The sequence below is a fragment of the Ornithorhynchus anatinus genome, chromosome 2 (assembly GCF_004115215.2).
Source record: "Ornithorhynchus anatinus isolate Pmale09 chromosome 2, mOrnAna1.pri.v4, whole genome shotgun sequence".
Lineage (NCBI taxonomy): Eukaryota > Metazoa > Chordata > Mammalia > Monotremata > Ornithorhynchidae > Ornithorhynchus > Ornithorhynchus anatinus.
Genome location: NC_041729.1, coordinates 23,909,900 through 23,928,026, shown reverse-complemented (window position 1 = coordinate 23,928,026; position 18,127 = coordinate 23,909,900). Strand labels below are relative to the sequence as shown.

The 18,127-nt window shown below is 48.7% G+C and overlaps 1 protein-coding gene across 3 annotated transcripts in view; it reads left to right on the top strand.

Moving 5' to 3' along the window:
- The window catches only part of LIMK2 (LIM domain kinase 2), a 56,659-nt gene that overhangs the window by 27,116 nt on the left and 11,416 nt on the right, over positions 1-18,127 (top strand). For 2 of the 3 annotated variants that reach the window (XM_007672161.4, XM_029049479.2), the window contains 4 exons: positions 14,161-14,296; positions 16,797-16,906; positions 17,203-17,391; positions 17,780-17,885. In XM_007672161.4, coding sequence (XP_007670351.1) covers positions 14,161-14,296; positions 16,797-16,906; positions 17,203-17,391; positions 17,780-17,885 — 541 coding nt within the window. Of the gene's footprint in view, positions 1-4,437; positions 4,917-14,160; positions 14,297-16,796; positions 16,907-17,202; positions 17,392-17,779; positions 17,886-18,127 lie in introns of those variants that run through there. The other variant, XM_029049469.2, reaches the window with a different exon arrangement.

Genomic DNA, 18,127 nt, shown 5'->3' with positions numbered 1-18,127 from the left:
TGTTTCAGGCTGCTGGTCTTGTTGGCATTCTCCCTGCAGGGGAGAGAGCAGTCTCCTCCAGATGACTTCAAGGCAGGTTTCTCAGCCAGTTCAAAAGAATCAGGTGGTTTGGCTCCAGACCAGGTTTCAGACTTGTGAAATAGGCCGTAGATTAGCACCTCCGAAGCCTTTTTATCAGGGCTGTAATTGTCTGAGGATCGTTGAAGTCATTTTCTCCTAGCCGGAGTTGTCTTTGTGGTCCAGGGAAGAACTTGGGCTGGAGAGAGCAAGCTCCTTGGGACTGAGTTCCAGGGGCAGGGCCCCACTTCTACAACAGGATTGCCGGTTTATTCCTTCAAGGCAGACTGAATGGCGTGGGCCTCTGTTGGGGTGAGAGAAGAGGTGGTGTGTGAAAGGCAGGAGTACCTTTGGGACTTTGTTAATGAGGTGTCCATCCCCTTGATTCTATTTATCGTGATTACGTTGTCTTGTTTTTGTCCATCTCCCCCGATTAGACTGTGAGCCCGTCATTGGGCAGGGATGGTCTGTATCTGTTGTCGAATTGTACATTCCAAGCGCTTAGTTCAGTGCTCTGCACATAGTAAGTGTTCAATAAATACTATTGAAGGAATGAATGAATGACTTGTCATCTGCTCAGGAGACAGACTACAGGGCAAACCCAATGAAGACTGGAGGTGGAAATTAGCATCAGAGAGGAGGCAACCCAACAAATAAACTGTATCCAGCATAAATTCAGATATTTAGAGATTTTTTTGCTTTAAAAAATTAGATGTGGCAACTGCTGCCACCTCTGGTCTGGAACTCTGCCCACCTTCAAAGACTTATTGAAGGCACATCTCCTCCAAGAGCCTTCCGTAAGCCTTCATTTCCTCTTCTTTCATTCCCCTCTTAACCCTGCTTAACCCTGATTCACTCCCTTTACTCACCCGCCCCACCCCCACAGCACTTGTGCACTTAACCATAATTTATATTAATGTCTCTCTAGACTGTAAGCTCATTGTGGGCAGGGAATGTGTCCTATTTTGTGCTCTCCCAAGCACTTAGTAGAGTGCACTGTACCCAGCAAGCACTCAATAAATATGATTGAATGAATGGAATGTGTCTGTTTATTGTTATATTGCACTCTCCTGCCGGCTTCGGTGTTGTGCACACAGTAAGCACTCAATAAATACGATTGGCTGTCTGTCTAGGCTTACTCTAGGCTGTGAGCTCATTTTGGGGCAGGGAACTTGTCTACCAAATGTTATTTCGTACTCTCCCACGGACTTAGAACAGTGTTCTGCACACAGTAAGGGCTCAGTAAATATGATTGATTGACTTGGTTATGTCCCCAAAAGGTGGCCTGCTAATCCATTCTGGTAGGCACATAGCGAGTGGCGTGCTAACCCATTCCGGTGGGCATAATAGTGTTCGGCTGTGACCTGGGAGGAGGTGGGCAACTGCTTATTTATGAGGTGGTCGTGGCACTTTCGATTCAGTTGGTGCAACTAATTTTTTGGAAGGGCTCTTAGACCTTGAGCCACCTGTCAGACAGGGACTGTGTTCCATCCATCCTAGCACACAGCACTGTGCTTGTCATATAATAAGTGCTTAATAAATGCTTTCAATATCATTATTTTTAATAGAGGCTGCTCTGGAAATTTGTGTTGCCAACCTAGGCTTCTCTCTCCTCCTAACCAGCTCACTCTCCTGTCAGCCCTTGCCTCTGCAGATGGCAGGGGTAGTGTGGGAGGAATGAGATTACCAAGAGGGTTGAACCAGCACCCATGGCATTGTGGACTTGGAAGTGACAGTGGCACCTGCGTCAAGGCTGTGGCTCCCTCTTGGGAGCTTGGTTCAAGTTTTTCTTCCCTTCCCCCAAGTGCCTCCATTTTGGATGTTATCATTCCGTGGCAAATAGATCTGTTGGTCTCCAGGAATTCTCCATTACAGCCTGTTCCTGTTACCTTACAAGAGGCTCTGCCATCTGATTTTGCAGCACTTTGAAGTTACGCTCGGAGGATTTGCCCACTTTTGCGGAGCAGCTTACTTACTGCTTTATCTCATCTGTTGATCGAATCTTCAAAGGTTTCTCCCGAAGACTCAATTTATGGGGGTTACCGGACTCTGCCTGGGGAATGCTGTGTTGCTCAGAGAAGAAACTGCGTTTTCTTCCAGGGCAGAGATTTCAATGAGGCTGCATAACTGGGCTTCGGGGAAACCGTCTCCTTCGAGTCCATTGAATGTTTCAGATTGGACAACCAGGAGGTTTCTGAGATGAGAATGCCGGCAGGACGTCAGAACTTCAGTTCTCTCTCTCTCTCTCTCTCTCTCTCTCTCTCACACACACACACACACACACACACACACGGACTGTGGGAGAAGGGAGCACATTCCTAGACGCAGACTCACAGCCCTGCTGCTTCCAGCAGAGCTGTGTGAAGTGTCAGGAAAAGTTACAGTCACAGGGCTGATTGGGGTTTTACAGGCAGCCCTGGGCAGCTTTGTATTACTAGTTCTCTGCTAATTCCAAACTTAATTTAGGACTTCTCCCCCACCCGATCCAAATTGCCATCTAATTTATCTTATTTTTAATGGGAAGCATTTGGTTCTCAGACCAAGTTCACAGCAACCTAGCTTCCCCACCCAATTTTTTTCTGCCATTTATTACCCAAGTACCACACCTTTCCTCGAACTTCTAGGGAAAAGGCAAGAGCTCTGTTTATACAGTAGCATCATCCTTTGACCTTGGGATTCAAAGAAACGGGGAGACTAGGCGACCAGGCTCAGAGTGTAGGAGATGAACATATTTATTTTAGAGGTGGAGAGTAATAATAATAGTATTTGAGTGCTTACAATGTGCCAGGCACAGTTATAACTGCAGGGGTAGGTACTAGCGAATCGGGTTGGACACGATCCCTGTCCCACATAGGGCTCACAGTCTCAATTCCCATTTTACAGATGAGGGAACTGAGCCCCAGAGAAGTGAAAGAACCTGCCCAAAGTCACACAATAGACACGTGGAGGAGCTGGAGTTGGAACCCACTGTCACCAGCAGCAATGCAAGAATCTCAATTTAATTTTTTTCTAAAGGGCTTGATTCTGATCAAAATTCGTTGATAAACATTGTACTGAGCACTGGGGTAGAGAAGACACAATCAGATCAGAACCTGTCCCTCATGGGACTCTCAGTCTTGCGGGCGGGAGGGAAATAGGTATTTTACAGATGAGCAAACTGAGGCACAGAGAGGTTGTAATTTCTGCATTGCAGGGTCAGATTCAGTGGTTGAGGCAGGATTCTGATCCCTGGAAACAAGAAGCAGGGTGATGTAGTGGATAGAGCATAGGCCTGGAAGTCAGAAGGTCATTACCCTATTTATTTTGTTAATGAATTGTACATCGCCTTGATTCTATTTAGTTGCCATTGTTTTTACGAGATGTTCTTCCCCTTGACTCTATTTATTGCCATTGTTCTTGTCTGTCCATCTCCCCCGATTAGACTGTAAGCCCGTCAAACGGCAGGGACTGTCTCTATCTGTTGCCGACCTGTTCATCCCAAGCGCTTAGTACAGTGCTCTGCACATAGTAAGCGCTCAATAAATACTATTGAATGAATGAATGGGTTCTAATCTCAGCTCCACTGCTTACCTTTTTTGCGACATAGGGCAAGTCACTTCACTTTTCTGTGCCTCAGTAACCTCATCTGTAAAATGGGGATGGAGACTGCGAGCCTCATGTGGGACAGACTGTGTCCAACCTAATTTGCTTGTATCCAACCTAGCACTTAATACAGTGCCTGGCACACAGTAAGTCCTTAACAAATACCACAATTATTATTATTAGATAAGTCCTTGCTGCCCCTGCTTGCAGAATGTGGAAACCCTCCCTGCACCCCCACAAACCTCCTTCTTGAGGGTTTGCAAGAATTTAATTGAATGAGAATCCCAACCCCTTTCTCCCAAAGGGTCGCCGGATATTGTCTTTATGCAGCTTTCCGGTCATGGGATGATTCAGGGCCGAGGTAATAATAATAATAATGGTATTTGATAAGCTCTTACTATGTGCCAGACACTGTACTAAGTGTTGGGGTGGATACAAGCAAATCAGGTTGGGCACAGTCCCTGTGCCACGTGGGGCGCCTAATCTCAAATCCCCATTTTCCAGATGAGGTAACTTGAGGCCCAGAGAAGTGAAGTGACTCGCTCAGGGTCACACAGCGGACAATTATGGCGGAGGCTGGATTAGGACCCACGACCTTCTGCCTCCCAGATCCGGGCTCTTTCCACTAGGCCAGGCGGCCCTTCTCGCATCCCATCCTAACCTTTCCCCAATTGCCTTTTCCCCAACGCTCCACGATCAGCGGAGAGTTTATTGTCTGTGCCGGGAGCCTCCCACTGGATCCCAGCTCCACCCCCTTTCCAATCAGGTCTATTTCCTAATAGCTGCTCCAACCACACACCTCCCTTGTGTGGAGAGCCCCTCCTCTTCCTCCCTCCCTCCTCTCCCTTTCCAATTCAGGGGTGGACCCGGAGGAGGAAAGCTGAAGTTGACAGCAGTTCTTACGCCCGCTGCCAGCTCCGGCAGAAGAATGTCTGTCGTCTAGAAAGACCAGCGGCTTTCCCCTCTCCCCGCCCCTTCTCTCCCTCCCAAGGAGAAGATTGATCCTTAAAACAGAGGTTCAGCCATGAGCCCCGGGAAGGCTGCGAAAAGAGACCAGTGGCCCGGAGAGCTGCCCTTCCCCCTGCGGCTCCAGGGCGAGTCCAGGTGAACATCGACCGGGAAAGGTGCAGGGAATCCCCGGGACGGCCATGCTGGCTGCCCGGAGCAGGGCTCAGGCTCTCCCGGCCAGGTTTGCAGTTGAGCCGGTTTATCCGGTGCTCGAAGATGGGGAGTTACTTGTCCGTTCCGGCTTACTTCACTTCCAGAGATCCTTTTCGGTGAGTGCCGCCCCGACCTGCAATCCTCCTGCCTGCCCTTCCCCCCCTTTTTTCCTTTTTTTTTTTTAAACCGCCGCCATCCCCCCGGAATATTGTGTACCGCAGTAACCCCCGGAATGGTAGTTTCCCGGCTGCTCCGAAGAGGAGGAGGTTTCAGAACAATCCCCGGGATCACTGCGTGGCCTAGTAGAAAGGGCACGGGCCTGGGAGGCAGAGGACCTGCCTTGGAATATCGACCCCGCCACTTAATAAGGCGATTTGTTAAACGCTTCCTATGTGCCAGGTATAAGCAAATTGGGTTGGAGACCGTCCCTGTCCCACATGGGGCTCACAGCCTCAGTCCCCATTTTACGGATGAGGTGACTGAGGCACAGAGAAGTCAAGTGAACTGCCCAAGGTCACGCAACTGCCGCGATTAGAATCCACGACCTTCTGACTTCCAGGCCCATGCTCTATCCCCCACGCCATGCTGCTGCGTCACCTTGGCCAACTCAACTATGCCTCACTTCCCTCAGCTACGGAATGGGGATACCTGTTCTCCCTCTTACTTAGACCATGAGCTCCATGTGGAACCAGATTATCTTGTCTTGAGCGCTTAGGACAGTGTTTGACGCATAGTAAGCGCTTAACAAATATTGTTATGCCATAACGATCTCGGGAGTCAGGGGATCTTGGGGTTCTAATCCCGGCTTGCCAATTACTTGCTCTGTGACTTTAGGAAAGTCACTGAACTTCCCTGTGCATGTCTCCTCAACTGTATAGTGGGGATTAAATACCTGTTCAATCAATCACATTTAATGAGCACTTACAGTGTGCAGAGCACTCTACTAAATGTTTGGGAGAGTCCAAGGGAATTAAGCCGGCACGTTCCCTGCCCATAACGAGTTTACAGTCTAGAGGGTGAGAAAGTCATTAATATGAATAAAGTTTACCCTCCTAACTTGGACTGTGAGCCCCATATGGGACAGGGACTGTGTCCGACCCGACCAGAACAGTGCCTGACGCATAGTAAGAGTTTACCAAGTACCTTAAGGAAAAAAATATCCCAGTACTGAGCAGCTTGTTTTCAAACCCGGCTTTCCCGATGAATTTCCCATCTCCACACTTTCTATCCCCCAACTGCCACTTCAGCACTTCTATCGAAACACTGATTCACAACACGTTCCCTCCGGCCTGTAGCTCTCTTTTGCTGTGTTTACTTCCTCCATTTGTAATATTTTTGAGTGTCTGTTTCTCCCACTGGATTGGAAAATCCTTTAACTGGCATCATATCTACTAATTCCGGTGTACTCGCCCGAGCACTTGGTACAGCGTTCTGCATACGGTAGGCACTCATGAATGCTACGCCTCGATCGGTTGATAAACTCAACTAATGATGGGGTTTTCCCACCCAGAGTCTCCAGAAAAGGGAGTGAGGGGCAGGGCTCCAAACTGTCCAGTGAAGCCCAGGACAAGCCCCAAGATTCCGAGGCTGGCAAAGATTAGCCTTGGCCTCTATTGAAAGGGGAAGGGGGGACAGTAAGGGAGTCTTCTTTAAGCATGGGGGATCTTTCCTCACCTTGCCTCAGCAGAATCAACTGTATTTTTACCAGGCCTGGACCTGCTCTTATCTGTGCGGAGAAATTGCTGAGGGAAAGTTCTACCTGGCTCAGCGGAAATCCTCACTGGCTGGGCCCCGCTGAGGGGTTTGAGGGGGCCTGCCCCTCCATATTCTTATTATTATTCCCAGAGTGAAACTCCAGGGGCCCTGCACTTTTGTAATCTCTGACTTCATTCCTATTCCTGAAGTGAAACTCCAGGGGTCCTGCACCTTTGTATTCTCTGTCTTCATTCTTATTCCTGAAGCGAAACTCCAGGTGCTCCAAGTATTCCACTGAGGGCTGAGCTTCCCCGGGGCGAAGGGAGTTCCCCTAGTGCTTTAGCTTGGCAGTGCGGTGCTGTGGGTATGCATGGTCTTGAAAGGAAGAGAATACCCCAATATTGGACTGTTTTCCCCTCTGAATCGGGGTGCGGGCCGGGGCACGCGCGGTTGCCTTTTTTTTGCTGTGGAAGGGAACTTCCACACTCTCTTCCATTCTATCTCGGGCTTACCTGCACCTTGGACCCTCTGATTGGAGAGGGGGTTTCTGTCCCCAGGGCTTTTCTGAATGGGATCATTCCAGGCTTAGGTGGGGCTTTTTTTTTCCATCAGTAGCGACTTCCTTTCAAGTGTAAAGAAGGCCCTTGGCAGGGGGCTGACCCTTCTCAGTAACTCCTCTGCTCTCTGCAGAGTGAGGCCCAGCCAGCTGCTTCTGAAATCCCAGCTGCCCTGGCAGGTCTCAAGTCCTGTCTGGTTATCATAGGGAAGTCTTGGCTTTCATGGGATGCAAAGGGGGAAGTAAAAGCAGTACCTTGGGAAAGCAACGTGGTCTAGTGGATAGAGCAAGGGCCTGGGAGGGCCCTGAGTTCTAGTCTCGGCTCTGTCATGCATCTGCTATGTGATTTTAGGCAAGTCACTTGATTTCTCTGTGCCTCAGTTACCTCATCTATAAAATGGGGATTAAGATCCTGAGCCCTTTGTGGGACAGGAACTCTGTCCAACATGATTAACTTGGATCTACCCTAGTACTTAGTACAGTACCTGAGTATTTTTTTAAAAAACAAAGAACCCTGAACCAAGTTGATTACATGGAAGCAGAGGAAAATGAGCTGGGAATTGGAATTGTTTAGTGGGAGTGCTGATCTCCCGTCTCCCTCCTTGCTGAGAGGGTATTTCTCCAAAACAACTGTCAATGAACTTGTCAAACTCAAAGCAGTTGGCTGAAGCCTCATAGGAGTTGCTTCGCTTCTCATTTTCTCATTTCCAAAGCCTGTGAGATTTTATTTTTTGTACTCAGACCTTTCAGAAACAGCTGGCTTTTACCTGAAGGGACTGGTGGAGAGGTGAATAATAATAATAATAATTATTATGGTATTTAAGCGCTTACTATGTGCCAGGCACTGTAGCTGGCACCTAAGCACTAGGCAGTAAACATAAACACTGTGGGGAAAGAACAGCCATAGAACTACCTAGATAGGATCAGCTGCTTACTATTTATTTATCTAGCACTTTCTGTTGTTGAGGAACAGCTTTCCCCCTTTAAACTGTAAACTCATTGTGGGCAGGGAATGTGTTTACCAACTCTGGATATTGTGCTCAAGTGCCTAGTACAGGGCTCTGCACACAGTAAGCGCTCAATAAATGCAGTCGATTCAGGTCCCACCCAAATTCAGGGGTTAGATTGGATGCTCTCTGAGACTCCTAGAGCCTCTGTCTTTCCATTTTGCATCAGGTACATGGGAACCGCAGCTTGGCATGTGTCAAACCAGAAGCGCAGCAGAAGCAGTGTGGTCTGGTGAAAAAAGCACGGACCTGGAAGTCAGAAGACTGGGTTTTAATCCCGGGTTCTGTCATTTGTCTGCCGCATGACCTTGGGCAACTCTGTGCCTTAAGTTACCTCATCTCTAAAGTAGGGATTAAAGCTGTGAGCCCCAGAGGAACGTGTATCCAACCTGATCATCTTGAATCTACCCCAGTGCTTAGTACAGTGTCTGGCACATAGTAAGGGCTTAACAAAAACCATTTAAAAAAACCCCGACTTGGACCTCATTTCTAATGGGCAGTACAATTCAAGTGTAGTGGTTCTCTGAGTCCAGATCCCCTGGGCCACTTTGAGTTCAACCTGATGTGGGCGAGATGAGAGTATTGCCAGGGGCTGGTGATAGAGCCAGCCAGGTCCAGTTGGTTGGATTCTGACCTCTGCAGGGCACCTTGGACAAGGATGCCTGTAGCCTGAGAGTTATTGGGAGTGAAGCGTTTGCTTGGGGAACTCGACTCCTTAGGAATGCGGTGCCCTGGAAGGATTTTCCCCCAAGAAAACTAGTCATTCATTCATTTATTCATTCAGTTATATTGATCATGGGCTTACTGTGTGCAAAGCACTGTACTAAGCACGTAGTCAGTGCACCTCCTCCCAAATCCTAGTTGTCTGTCTCCCCTTCTGTTCTTGAAGACAGCACTTGAGATCTGTCCCTTGCGGGCAGCAACGTGGTGGTCAGGGAGCCCCAACCCTGGACCTTTGGAGAGAGCATAACTGGCTCCTGTTTGTTGGGCTGCTTTTATTTCTCCGTCTCTCCCTCCAGCCCTTTTGGGTTACTCTCCTGCTTTAATAAACATTTTTGTTTGCCCAGCTGCAGGCAGGAGATACTCACTCTGGGCCTTCCTCCCCCACCTCAGCTCCCTAGAGCTTTGCCACATTCCTGAAGCCACTTCTGAGGAGGCGGCTGGCTGAGCACGGTGGTACATCTGCAGGAGGGCCTCCCCTCCTCCTTCAGGCACCGTTGTTTGCCTGAGAAAGGAGTTTAGAGGGACCTTCTGGCCGGCTGAGTGAAGTGGTTCTTCTGATGCTTGCTCTCTCATCGGGAATTTCCTTTTTTTTTTTTTTTTGGTTCCGAAGCAAGTCCCCAAATCCAACCTTTTGACGAGGAGAAGGGATTCCACACTGGAACAGTGGTGCTGTGATAGGAGTTGAAGTGATGCAAGCAAATTCCAGTGGGACATGATCAGGCGTGACAGAGAGAACAGCACTTCCATCCCAAAGGAATGTAATTGCTGTGTTTGGAGCACTCTGACAGCTCAAAGCAGATGGCTAAAAGCCCACTTTCTCCCCTTTCTCTTCTCCACCTCCCCCGATCATCAGAACTAAGCATCAATCAATCAATCCTATTTATTGAGCGCTTACTGTGGGCAGGACACTGCACTAAGTGCCTGGGGGAGTACAATATAACAGTAGACACACTCTGCCCACAACGAGCTATGTTGAAATCACCTACATCCATATTCTCAGCAACCAGTGTGAAGGGGAAATCCTCACTGACCCGTGATTGTTGTGGAAGGCAGGCTCTTCTCCGTCTTGGGCTTAGAGTGGTGTTAGAGCAGAGTCTTGGCTCTCCACGGAGTTGAGCTTTGGGGAAGAAAAAGCACCGCTTCCCTCCTTTTCCTATCAAGGGATTTGAAGCCCTGCTAATGTTTTCTGAAGGAGAGAATGCTTTAGAGTTACTTGATTTGGTTTCTATTTAGACAGATCGTGATTGCTGCAGCTACATGTTGGTTTTCCATCCGGGTGATAATTTACCCCTGAAAAGTAGTTGTTGGTAGCAGCTGGGAGTCTAACACTGAGGAGAGTGGAGGGGGACAAATGGTACGATGTCATGGGCATCCTTTCCCTTCCCCCGCCCCAGAGGCCAGCCCAATAGTGGTTTTGAGTGGTTTGGGATTTTGCTCTGCAGGAAGATCCTACGATTTCCCAGGCCAAATTGGAGTCTTAAACCCTCCCAGGAGTAGCCTGAATCCCAGAGCCTGACCTGGTCTTACTAGGTCCTTTGGGCCAGGGGTCATCCAGAGTCACAGATGCAAACAGACTCCCTGTTATGAGTCTAGTCCTGGACACCTCCTCATCCCTACCCCCAGGGAATGGCTCCAAATCAACATGCTCCAGGAGTGTGGAGAAAATCATTCAGTTCCTACTACCTTCCATCCTCTTTCAATTCTCCTCAATCTCCCAGTCACAATTCTAATACACTCCTGAGACATCCCCGTAGGGCTTACACAATGAGCTTTCTTGAGTGTTCACTATTGAGCATTCATGTTCACTGTTTGGTATGAGGCTTCCGGGTCAATTCATCTTTCTTGGATTCATTGGGAGAGCCTATTAACTTGTAAAAGCTAATCTTTTGCAGTTCTGTGCTACATGATCCTTCAGCAATGATGAATTTGCTTCCCTTTGGCAATGGCCAATAAAGGCTGAAAGTGAAACTGGTAACTTGCAAGTATCAGTACTAGGACACTACCTTGAGCCTTTACATAGTTCCTGTGTCTTTTCTTAAGCCCAGGTTATTGTATGATGAAAACATCCTGTGATTATAATGACGGGGATAGTCTGAGAAGGGCTGGAAATTTTAGCAATCGGACAAATGGGATAGTAACCCTGGGTCCACCACAGCCAGTCCAACAGCTTGTGCTCCGTCTCCAGTCAGTCAGTCAATAGTATTTATTGAGCACTTATTGTGTGCAGGGCATTGGACTAAGCACACCATTCCAGGCTAGGAAGAAGTAATAATGTTGGTATTTGTTAAGCGCTTACTATGTGCCGAGCACTGTTCTAAGCGCTGGGGTAGACACGGGAATCAGATGTCCCACGTGGGGCTCACAGTCTTAATCCCCATTTTACAGATGAGGGAACTGAGGCACAGAGAAGTTAAGTGACTCGCCCACGGTCACACAGCTGACAAGTGGCAGAGCTGGGATTCGAACTCATGACCTCTGACTCCAAAGCCCGTGCTCTTTCCACTGAGCCACGCTGCTTCTCTAATGCCTGGGCTTCCACTGCCGCTGATTAGCCGCCTTCTGGGAAAAATCCTTCCCACTGCTTCCTCTGCCTTTAACTGGACCACGAAAAAAATTGGGTAAACCAGCAGGCTCCTCTTAATAATGTTGGTATTTGTTAAGCGCTTACTATGTGCCGAGCACTGTTCTAAGCGCTGGGGTAGACACAGGGGAATCAGGTTGTCCCACGTGGGGCTCACAGCCTTAATCCCCATTTTACAGATGAGGGAACTGAGGCACAGAGAAGTTAAGTGACTTGCCCAAAGTCACACAGCAGACAAGTGGCCAAGCCGGGATTCGAACCCATGAACTCTGACTCCAAAGCCCGTGCTCTTTCCACTGAGCCACGCTGCTCCTCTTGGCTAGGGGTTTTTGAAAAACAAACATAGGTTAAAGAACATGGGCTCCTTTAACTCTACATTGGAGTAAAATCACTTCAGCTCAGGCTTTAATGGGATTAAAGCAGCAGTAGGCCATAATTCACTGGTGTTGGGAGAGAACCAAGTGGTCCAGTTGGTCTGGACACCTAGCTGGTTTTGTTTCTGGTCATCATGTTCCTTGGACCACCCTCCCTACCCCCTAGCACTAGCTGATTTATCTGACCAGGCCCTCCATTAGAACAGATAAATACGTGGTTAGATCATTTCACATGGACCCTTTGTGCCAGTGTTACCAGGTGCTCAGTAGTGAGCAGACATGTCTCCTCCCCTGCTTGTCTGCGCTTGTTTTGTTCCCCGCCTCCTCCCGATCACCGAGCCGGGGACACTTGCAGCAAACAAAAGCAGGATCTTGGCAGTGGAAGGTAAGACGTGTTCTAATGCTCCGTTGCCCCACGGCTCTCCTCTCCTGCGTACATACCTTTGGGAGGGTGTAACAAACCCCGGCCTCCAGCCTGGCTGCAGTAATGAACACGCTGTGGGAATCCAACTGCTCCGATGCCCCCTCCTCACAAACAAGGGAGAGGCAGGGCCAAGCCCCCTCGCCCCTCTCGGGGGCGAGAGGTCTTGTTTGCTATCGGGAGCCGGGCCTTGCTGGGATTCTATGGGTTACCTTGAGTTGGGAAGGGGAATGAGAGGAAGGGGTCACCCCAATCTCAGGCTGCTTGGGCCCAGTGACTCCCTGAGGCGGCATGGTCACGGAAGTGTTTCACCCATTTTGCTTTTAAACTGAGACACCTGACCAGTTCAGGTTTGTTTTCCCTTGCTGAGCAAGCACTGGGTGTGGTTGCTCATAGGCAGCGAGGAAAGGTTTCTGGTGTGGAGATTCACTCTGTTTCAGGAGGGCAGAATTCCTTCACAATTCAAGGTTCCGGGAACCCAAAACAGGCTCAGGAGGAGGAGGAGGCAATCAGCACCCTAAGGACTTCTAGACTGTAAGCTCGTGTGGGCAGGGAATGTGTCTGTTCTATTTTTAGTACGGTGCTCTGCACACAGTAAACACTCAATAACTGCGATTGACAGATCGACTGACCCACAGCCCTCAGTAATAGTTAATATCAACAACAATAATTGTGGCCTTTGTTAAGCACTTACTCTGTGCTAAGCACTATATTAAACTCTGGAGAAGAGGCAAGGTAATCCGGTCAGACACAGTCTCTGTCCCACATGGGCTTGCAGTCTAGTAGGGGGCAGAACAGGAATTAATCCCTATTTTACAGATGAGGAAACTGAGGAACAGAAAAGGTAAGACCTGCCCATGGTCACAGAGCCAGGCAGGTGGCATAATTGGGATCAGGTCCTCTTTTCACTAGGCCACATTGCTAGGAACTATTCAGAGCCCACAGGAAAATGGACTTTACCCTCAAGTTCACAAACATGTTTGGAATTTTTTCTTCTCTTTGGATTTGATTTTTGTTGTGGTCCAAACTTGTGTTTTCAGGGGTGTAGAGCAGTTGAATTCAGATTAAAGGTGGGATTTGAAGGAGAGGGAAGAAGCTCATCCTATGTACAATGGCATAGGCAAGGCTTCAGATACTGGAGGGCCGGGATTGTCTCTATCTGTTGCCGAATTGTACATTCCAAGTGCTTAGTACAGTGCTCTGCACATAATAAGTGCTCAATAAATACTATTGAATGAAAGAGTCCAAGAATGACTGGAATCAAGGAGTGAATGGGATGGATGAAAAATCATAGGCAAGTGGTCTGTTCAAAGACCCTTAGACCAAGAACGATGAATTCGACACACAACATGGTGTGAGAAAGCATTAAGGAAAGGAGTAATGTAGAAAGTGACTAGGTAGCTCGACAGAAGGTAGATTTTGGTATAAAGCTAGGTAACCCTGTCTGGTTATCACCTTTGGGATTGGGGCAAGAGCCAGCAGTAGTGGATTTTGTGTCCAGTGTGGACTGATCAACAGCCAGAGGCTAGAAGCAACGTAGCCTAGAGAAAAGACCACAGGCCTGGGAGTCAGAAGACCTGGGTTCTGATTCCAGATTTGCCACTTACTTGCCTGCTGTGTGGCCTTGGGCAAATCACTTAACATTTCTTATGTGCTTCAGTTTTCTCACATCTAAAATGGAGAATAAATACTTTTTCTTCCTCCCCCTTAAACTTTGAGTTCTAAGTGGGCTAAGGAGAGTGTCTGGTCTGACTGAATCACATCAACCCCAGCGCTTAGCAGAGTGCTTGGCACACAGTAAGCACTTACAAATTACTACTATAATTATCATTGTTACCATTAGTTGGGTAAGGGGTCACTGAGCCATTGCCTTCATCCTGATTTTGGACAGGGAACCCTGTGGTAGGAGCTGCTTCTCCTGTTACTAATCGCTAAATTTGCAGTACAGCTGATCGAGTGACAGGTTAGCCCTTGAGAGTCACTGTTGTCTCCTTCTCTTTCAGGTGTTCTGAATGTCAGGATCCCCTCACCAACTGGTACTATGAAAAAGATGGGAAACTTTACTGCCACAAGGACTACTGGGGGAAGTTTGGGGAGTTCTGCCATGGCTGCTCCCTACTAATGACTGGCCCCGTCATGGTAAGGATGGTGCTGAATTCAGACCCTCTTGGATCTCCTTAACCCCAATTTCGGTCGGTTTTTCCTCTGTGGCCTCACTTGACTTGCCTGGATTCATCAAGGGTAGAGGGCACAGGGGTGTTTGAAGTTGGATCTTTAAGAGTACAGATGAAATTTCGACATAAATATGGTCTGTAATGAGATCTGCATTAATGAGAAGCAGCGTGGCCTAGTGGAAAGGGTCTGGGCCTAGGAGTCGAGGACCTGGGTTTTCATCCCAGTTCCTCTAGTTGTCTGCTGCGTGACTTTAGGCAACTTAACTTCTCTGTGCCTTGGTTACCTCATCTGTAGAATGGGGATTGAGACTGAGAGCCCCTTGTGAGACATGGACTGTGATCAACGTGGTGGTCTTGTATCTACCCCAGCATTTATTACAGTGTGTAGCACTTAGCATTTAACAAATATTTAAAACAAAACAAAAAACGCTGCATTATAGCAAGAGGAAATACGGGTCCTAATGTAATGCATAGTCATATGATAATCACTAGCTATTCTGGGGTTTTACTTTGGCTCTGAAGGTTTGAAATATGAGCATTTCTCCTTCCTAGAATTAGTTAGACTTGGTACCAAATGTATTCTCAGTTACTCCATAATGTGAGGCATTTTGGATAGAATGCTGTTAGGGAATTGGGCCACCCACGTCTACCTGGATAGGATGTAATGTTAGAAGGAAGAAAGGACTGTTCCCTCCTATGGCGTCCCTCAAGGCGCACATACTGTACTGGGAGATTTCCTTAACGAGGGGTTCAGCAACAAAGTAATGTCCAGGTTATCAGAGAACTGTGAGTAATGGATTGTGATCTGGGGCCATCCTTGCTCCTTTCACAGCACTTGGCAACTGCCGGTGTTTTTCTGATGAATTCTCAGGGCCCCGGGCCTCTGCTGAGACTATCCACCTTCACTACTAGAGCAGCAAATATCCTAAGGCAGCAGCGGTGAGATCGCTTCAACGTGAGAACAATTCAACAAGTCTCTGTACTGTTGGGGTGGGATCCCAACCTGGGCAGCACTTGATATCTTGCCTCAGAGGTGTTTGGAAGTCAGTAGACAGGGTCCCCTTGCTAAGAAAATGGCTTGAAGTAACTCAGCAATGTCGCCATTTTTCAAGGAACTGTCGGTCCCCCATGAAGGCGGCTGCTCCTTCACATGGCAGCCATCCTCAAGTCTCAGCTGCGGGGTCCGTACCCTTGAGCCCCCGTAACTCGACGGCTCTCAGAAACGAGCAGTTTCTGCCATTAACTGAGGTCAGAAAGAGGCAAAGCTGCATTCTGAGTACATGATCATCAGTATCAACAATATTTACTGAGCACCACCTGTGCAGAGCACTGTACGTGGTGCTTTAGAAACATGCGAAAAAAGTAAAAGAACACAGTCTCTGTTCTTGAGGAGTTTACAGTCTAATGGAGCTGTCACTGCACCAAGTGAAATTACAGTGTCTTCTGCAGTAAGAGAATCAGGGGCCACCCAGAGATCTGTTGGGAAAGAGCTGTTGAGAACCCAGGACTGGTTCTTCCCTCTAGCGTGGCTCAGTGGAAAGAGCTCGGGCTTAGGAGTCAGAGGTCATGGGTTCTAATCCCGGCTCCGTCACCTGTCAGCTGTTTGGCTTTGGGCAAATCACTTAACTTCTCTGGGCCTCAGTTACCTCAACTCTAAAATAGGGATTAAGACTGTGAGCCTCACTTAGGACAACCTGATTACCTTACATCTACCCCAGTGCTTAGAACAGTGCTTGGCACATAGTAAGCGCTTAACAAATACCAACATTATCATTATTATTATCTTGGCCAGATCTGCCCTCTGCCCTACAGTTGCTCTGCTGTTTGAGCTGTGCCGTAGTCCAGATTAGAAACAAAGCAGTAAATGTGCTTCGGTTGGAGTAGGACAAGGCAACTCATTCCCACTAGAGGCTTATACAGACTGGAAAGCACCCTCTGGGGCTCAACCTGGAACTGACCCGGCAATTGCCATCTAATGCCAGTTCCCTGGGAGAGAAATCCAGTTCGCATCTGCACCTTGTGGTCCAAAATTGGAGACAGAGGGACATCTGAACTCAGACTGGCTGAATTTTTTGCCACGCCAACTCAGTCTTGGAACCTTGGCTCCTATGAGAAAATAGGCTAGGCCAGGGTTCGATTCATTCGGTCGTATTTATTGAGCGCTTACTGTGTGCAGAGCACTGCACTAAATGCTTGGGAAAGTACAGTGTGATAATAAACAGACCCATTCCCTGCCCACAGCGAGCTTACAGTCTAGAAACCCAATACTCTCCCACCATCTGTCCACTGCCGCCTTCTCTCCCACCACCCCAAAAGTTGCTTGGGAGAACTCGGGTGGGTAAATGGGCTCCGTTGGTAACTGTCAGCAGTGCTGCTGACCTTTGGAGAATTTTGAGTCTCACAGCTAATAGTTTCTCCTGCCTTGTACTTTCTTACTCATCTCCCCACTTTTATGCTCCCCGCAGGTGGCTGGAGAGTATAAATACCACCCAGAATGCTTCGCTTGTATGAGTTGCAAGGTAATCATTGAAGATGGAGACGCATACGCACTGGTTCAGCATGCTACCCTGTACTGGTAAGACAAGGTCCTCCCAGCTTAATGTCCTTGGAAGAGGGTAAGGAGGGAGTGAGGGAAATAGTCTACACCAGCTGGGCTCCTGTATCACACTCCACAGCGAAGGGCCATGAGAACAGGAGTAGCCCAGCAGCTGTGGCAGGGTTAGGTCGTCAGTGGCAGCTCGGCCCGGTAGTCGTCTCATCCTACCTCACCCCCTTTTCCAGTGCTGCTTGGGTTTGGTTCATGGGTATCCTGCGGGGTAATAGGAAGGGGATAAAGAAGTAACTTTTGCCTTCACTGGCCCCTCTCTCCAGTGGGAAATGCCACAATGAGGTTGTGCTGATGCCCATGTTTGAAAGGCTTTCCACGGAGTCTGTGCAAGACCAATTGCCCTACTCGGTCACCCTCATCTCCATGCCGGTCACCACCGACGGCAAGAGAGGCTTCTCTGTGACAGTGGACAGTGCCTGTTCCAACTACGCCACCACTGTGCAGGTGAAAGAGTGAGTATTTATGGGTTCCAGCCAAGGAAAGCTTGGGGAGGCGGTGGGAATGGGCAAAGTGAAGAATTCACATTTTGTGTGTGTTCGCCGCCCTAGCCTGGTTAGTGATGGGAACCCAGTGGATCTGTTTCTGCTTTGGAAATGGCTACTTATCTCCTCTGCTGGGGAAGAAGGTCCTTCCTAGCCCTGGGAACACGTCATACATACTTGTGGCAGCTTTGCTAAAAGGGTTACGGGGGAGGGAAGAGGTAGGGGCTTCTTTTGGAGGTGGGTTGTGTTTCCTGGGTCCAGAGAGCTTGCGCTGTGGGGCCGAGATCAGCAGCAGCTCTGAGACCGGAAGCCGGTCCTGCTCTAACCTGCCCTCGCCTGTGCTCTCTTCTCTATTCAGAGTCAGCCGGCTACACATCAGCCCCAGTATACGAAATGCCATCCACCCAGGGGACCGCATCCTGGAGATCAACGGGGTCCCTGTCCGGACGCTGCAGGTGGACGAGGTACAGATTCCTAGGCTCTCCCTCTACCTCTTTGTCGCCTGTCACGTTCTCCAGGGCCTGGCACTTCTCATCTTCTTTGGAGCCTGGCTGGGTTTATGTTGGGGAAAGGAAGGCGGTCAGGTTCCCCTGCCGGTATAGATTTCTGCCACTGGTTCTCCTCTGACTCCCAGAATTTCTTGAGTCCCTTTTCCTGAGGTCTTCTTGAGCCTAACTGAGTTAGGTTCTCGAAATGGCAGGGAAAG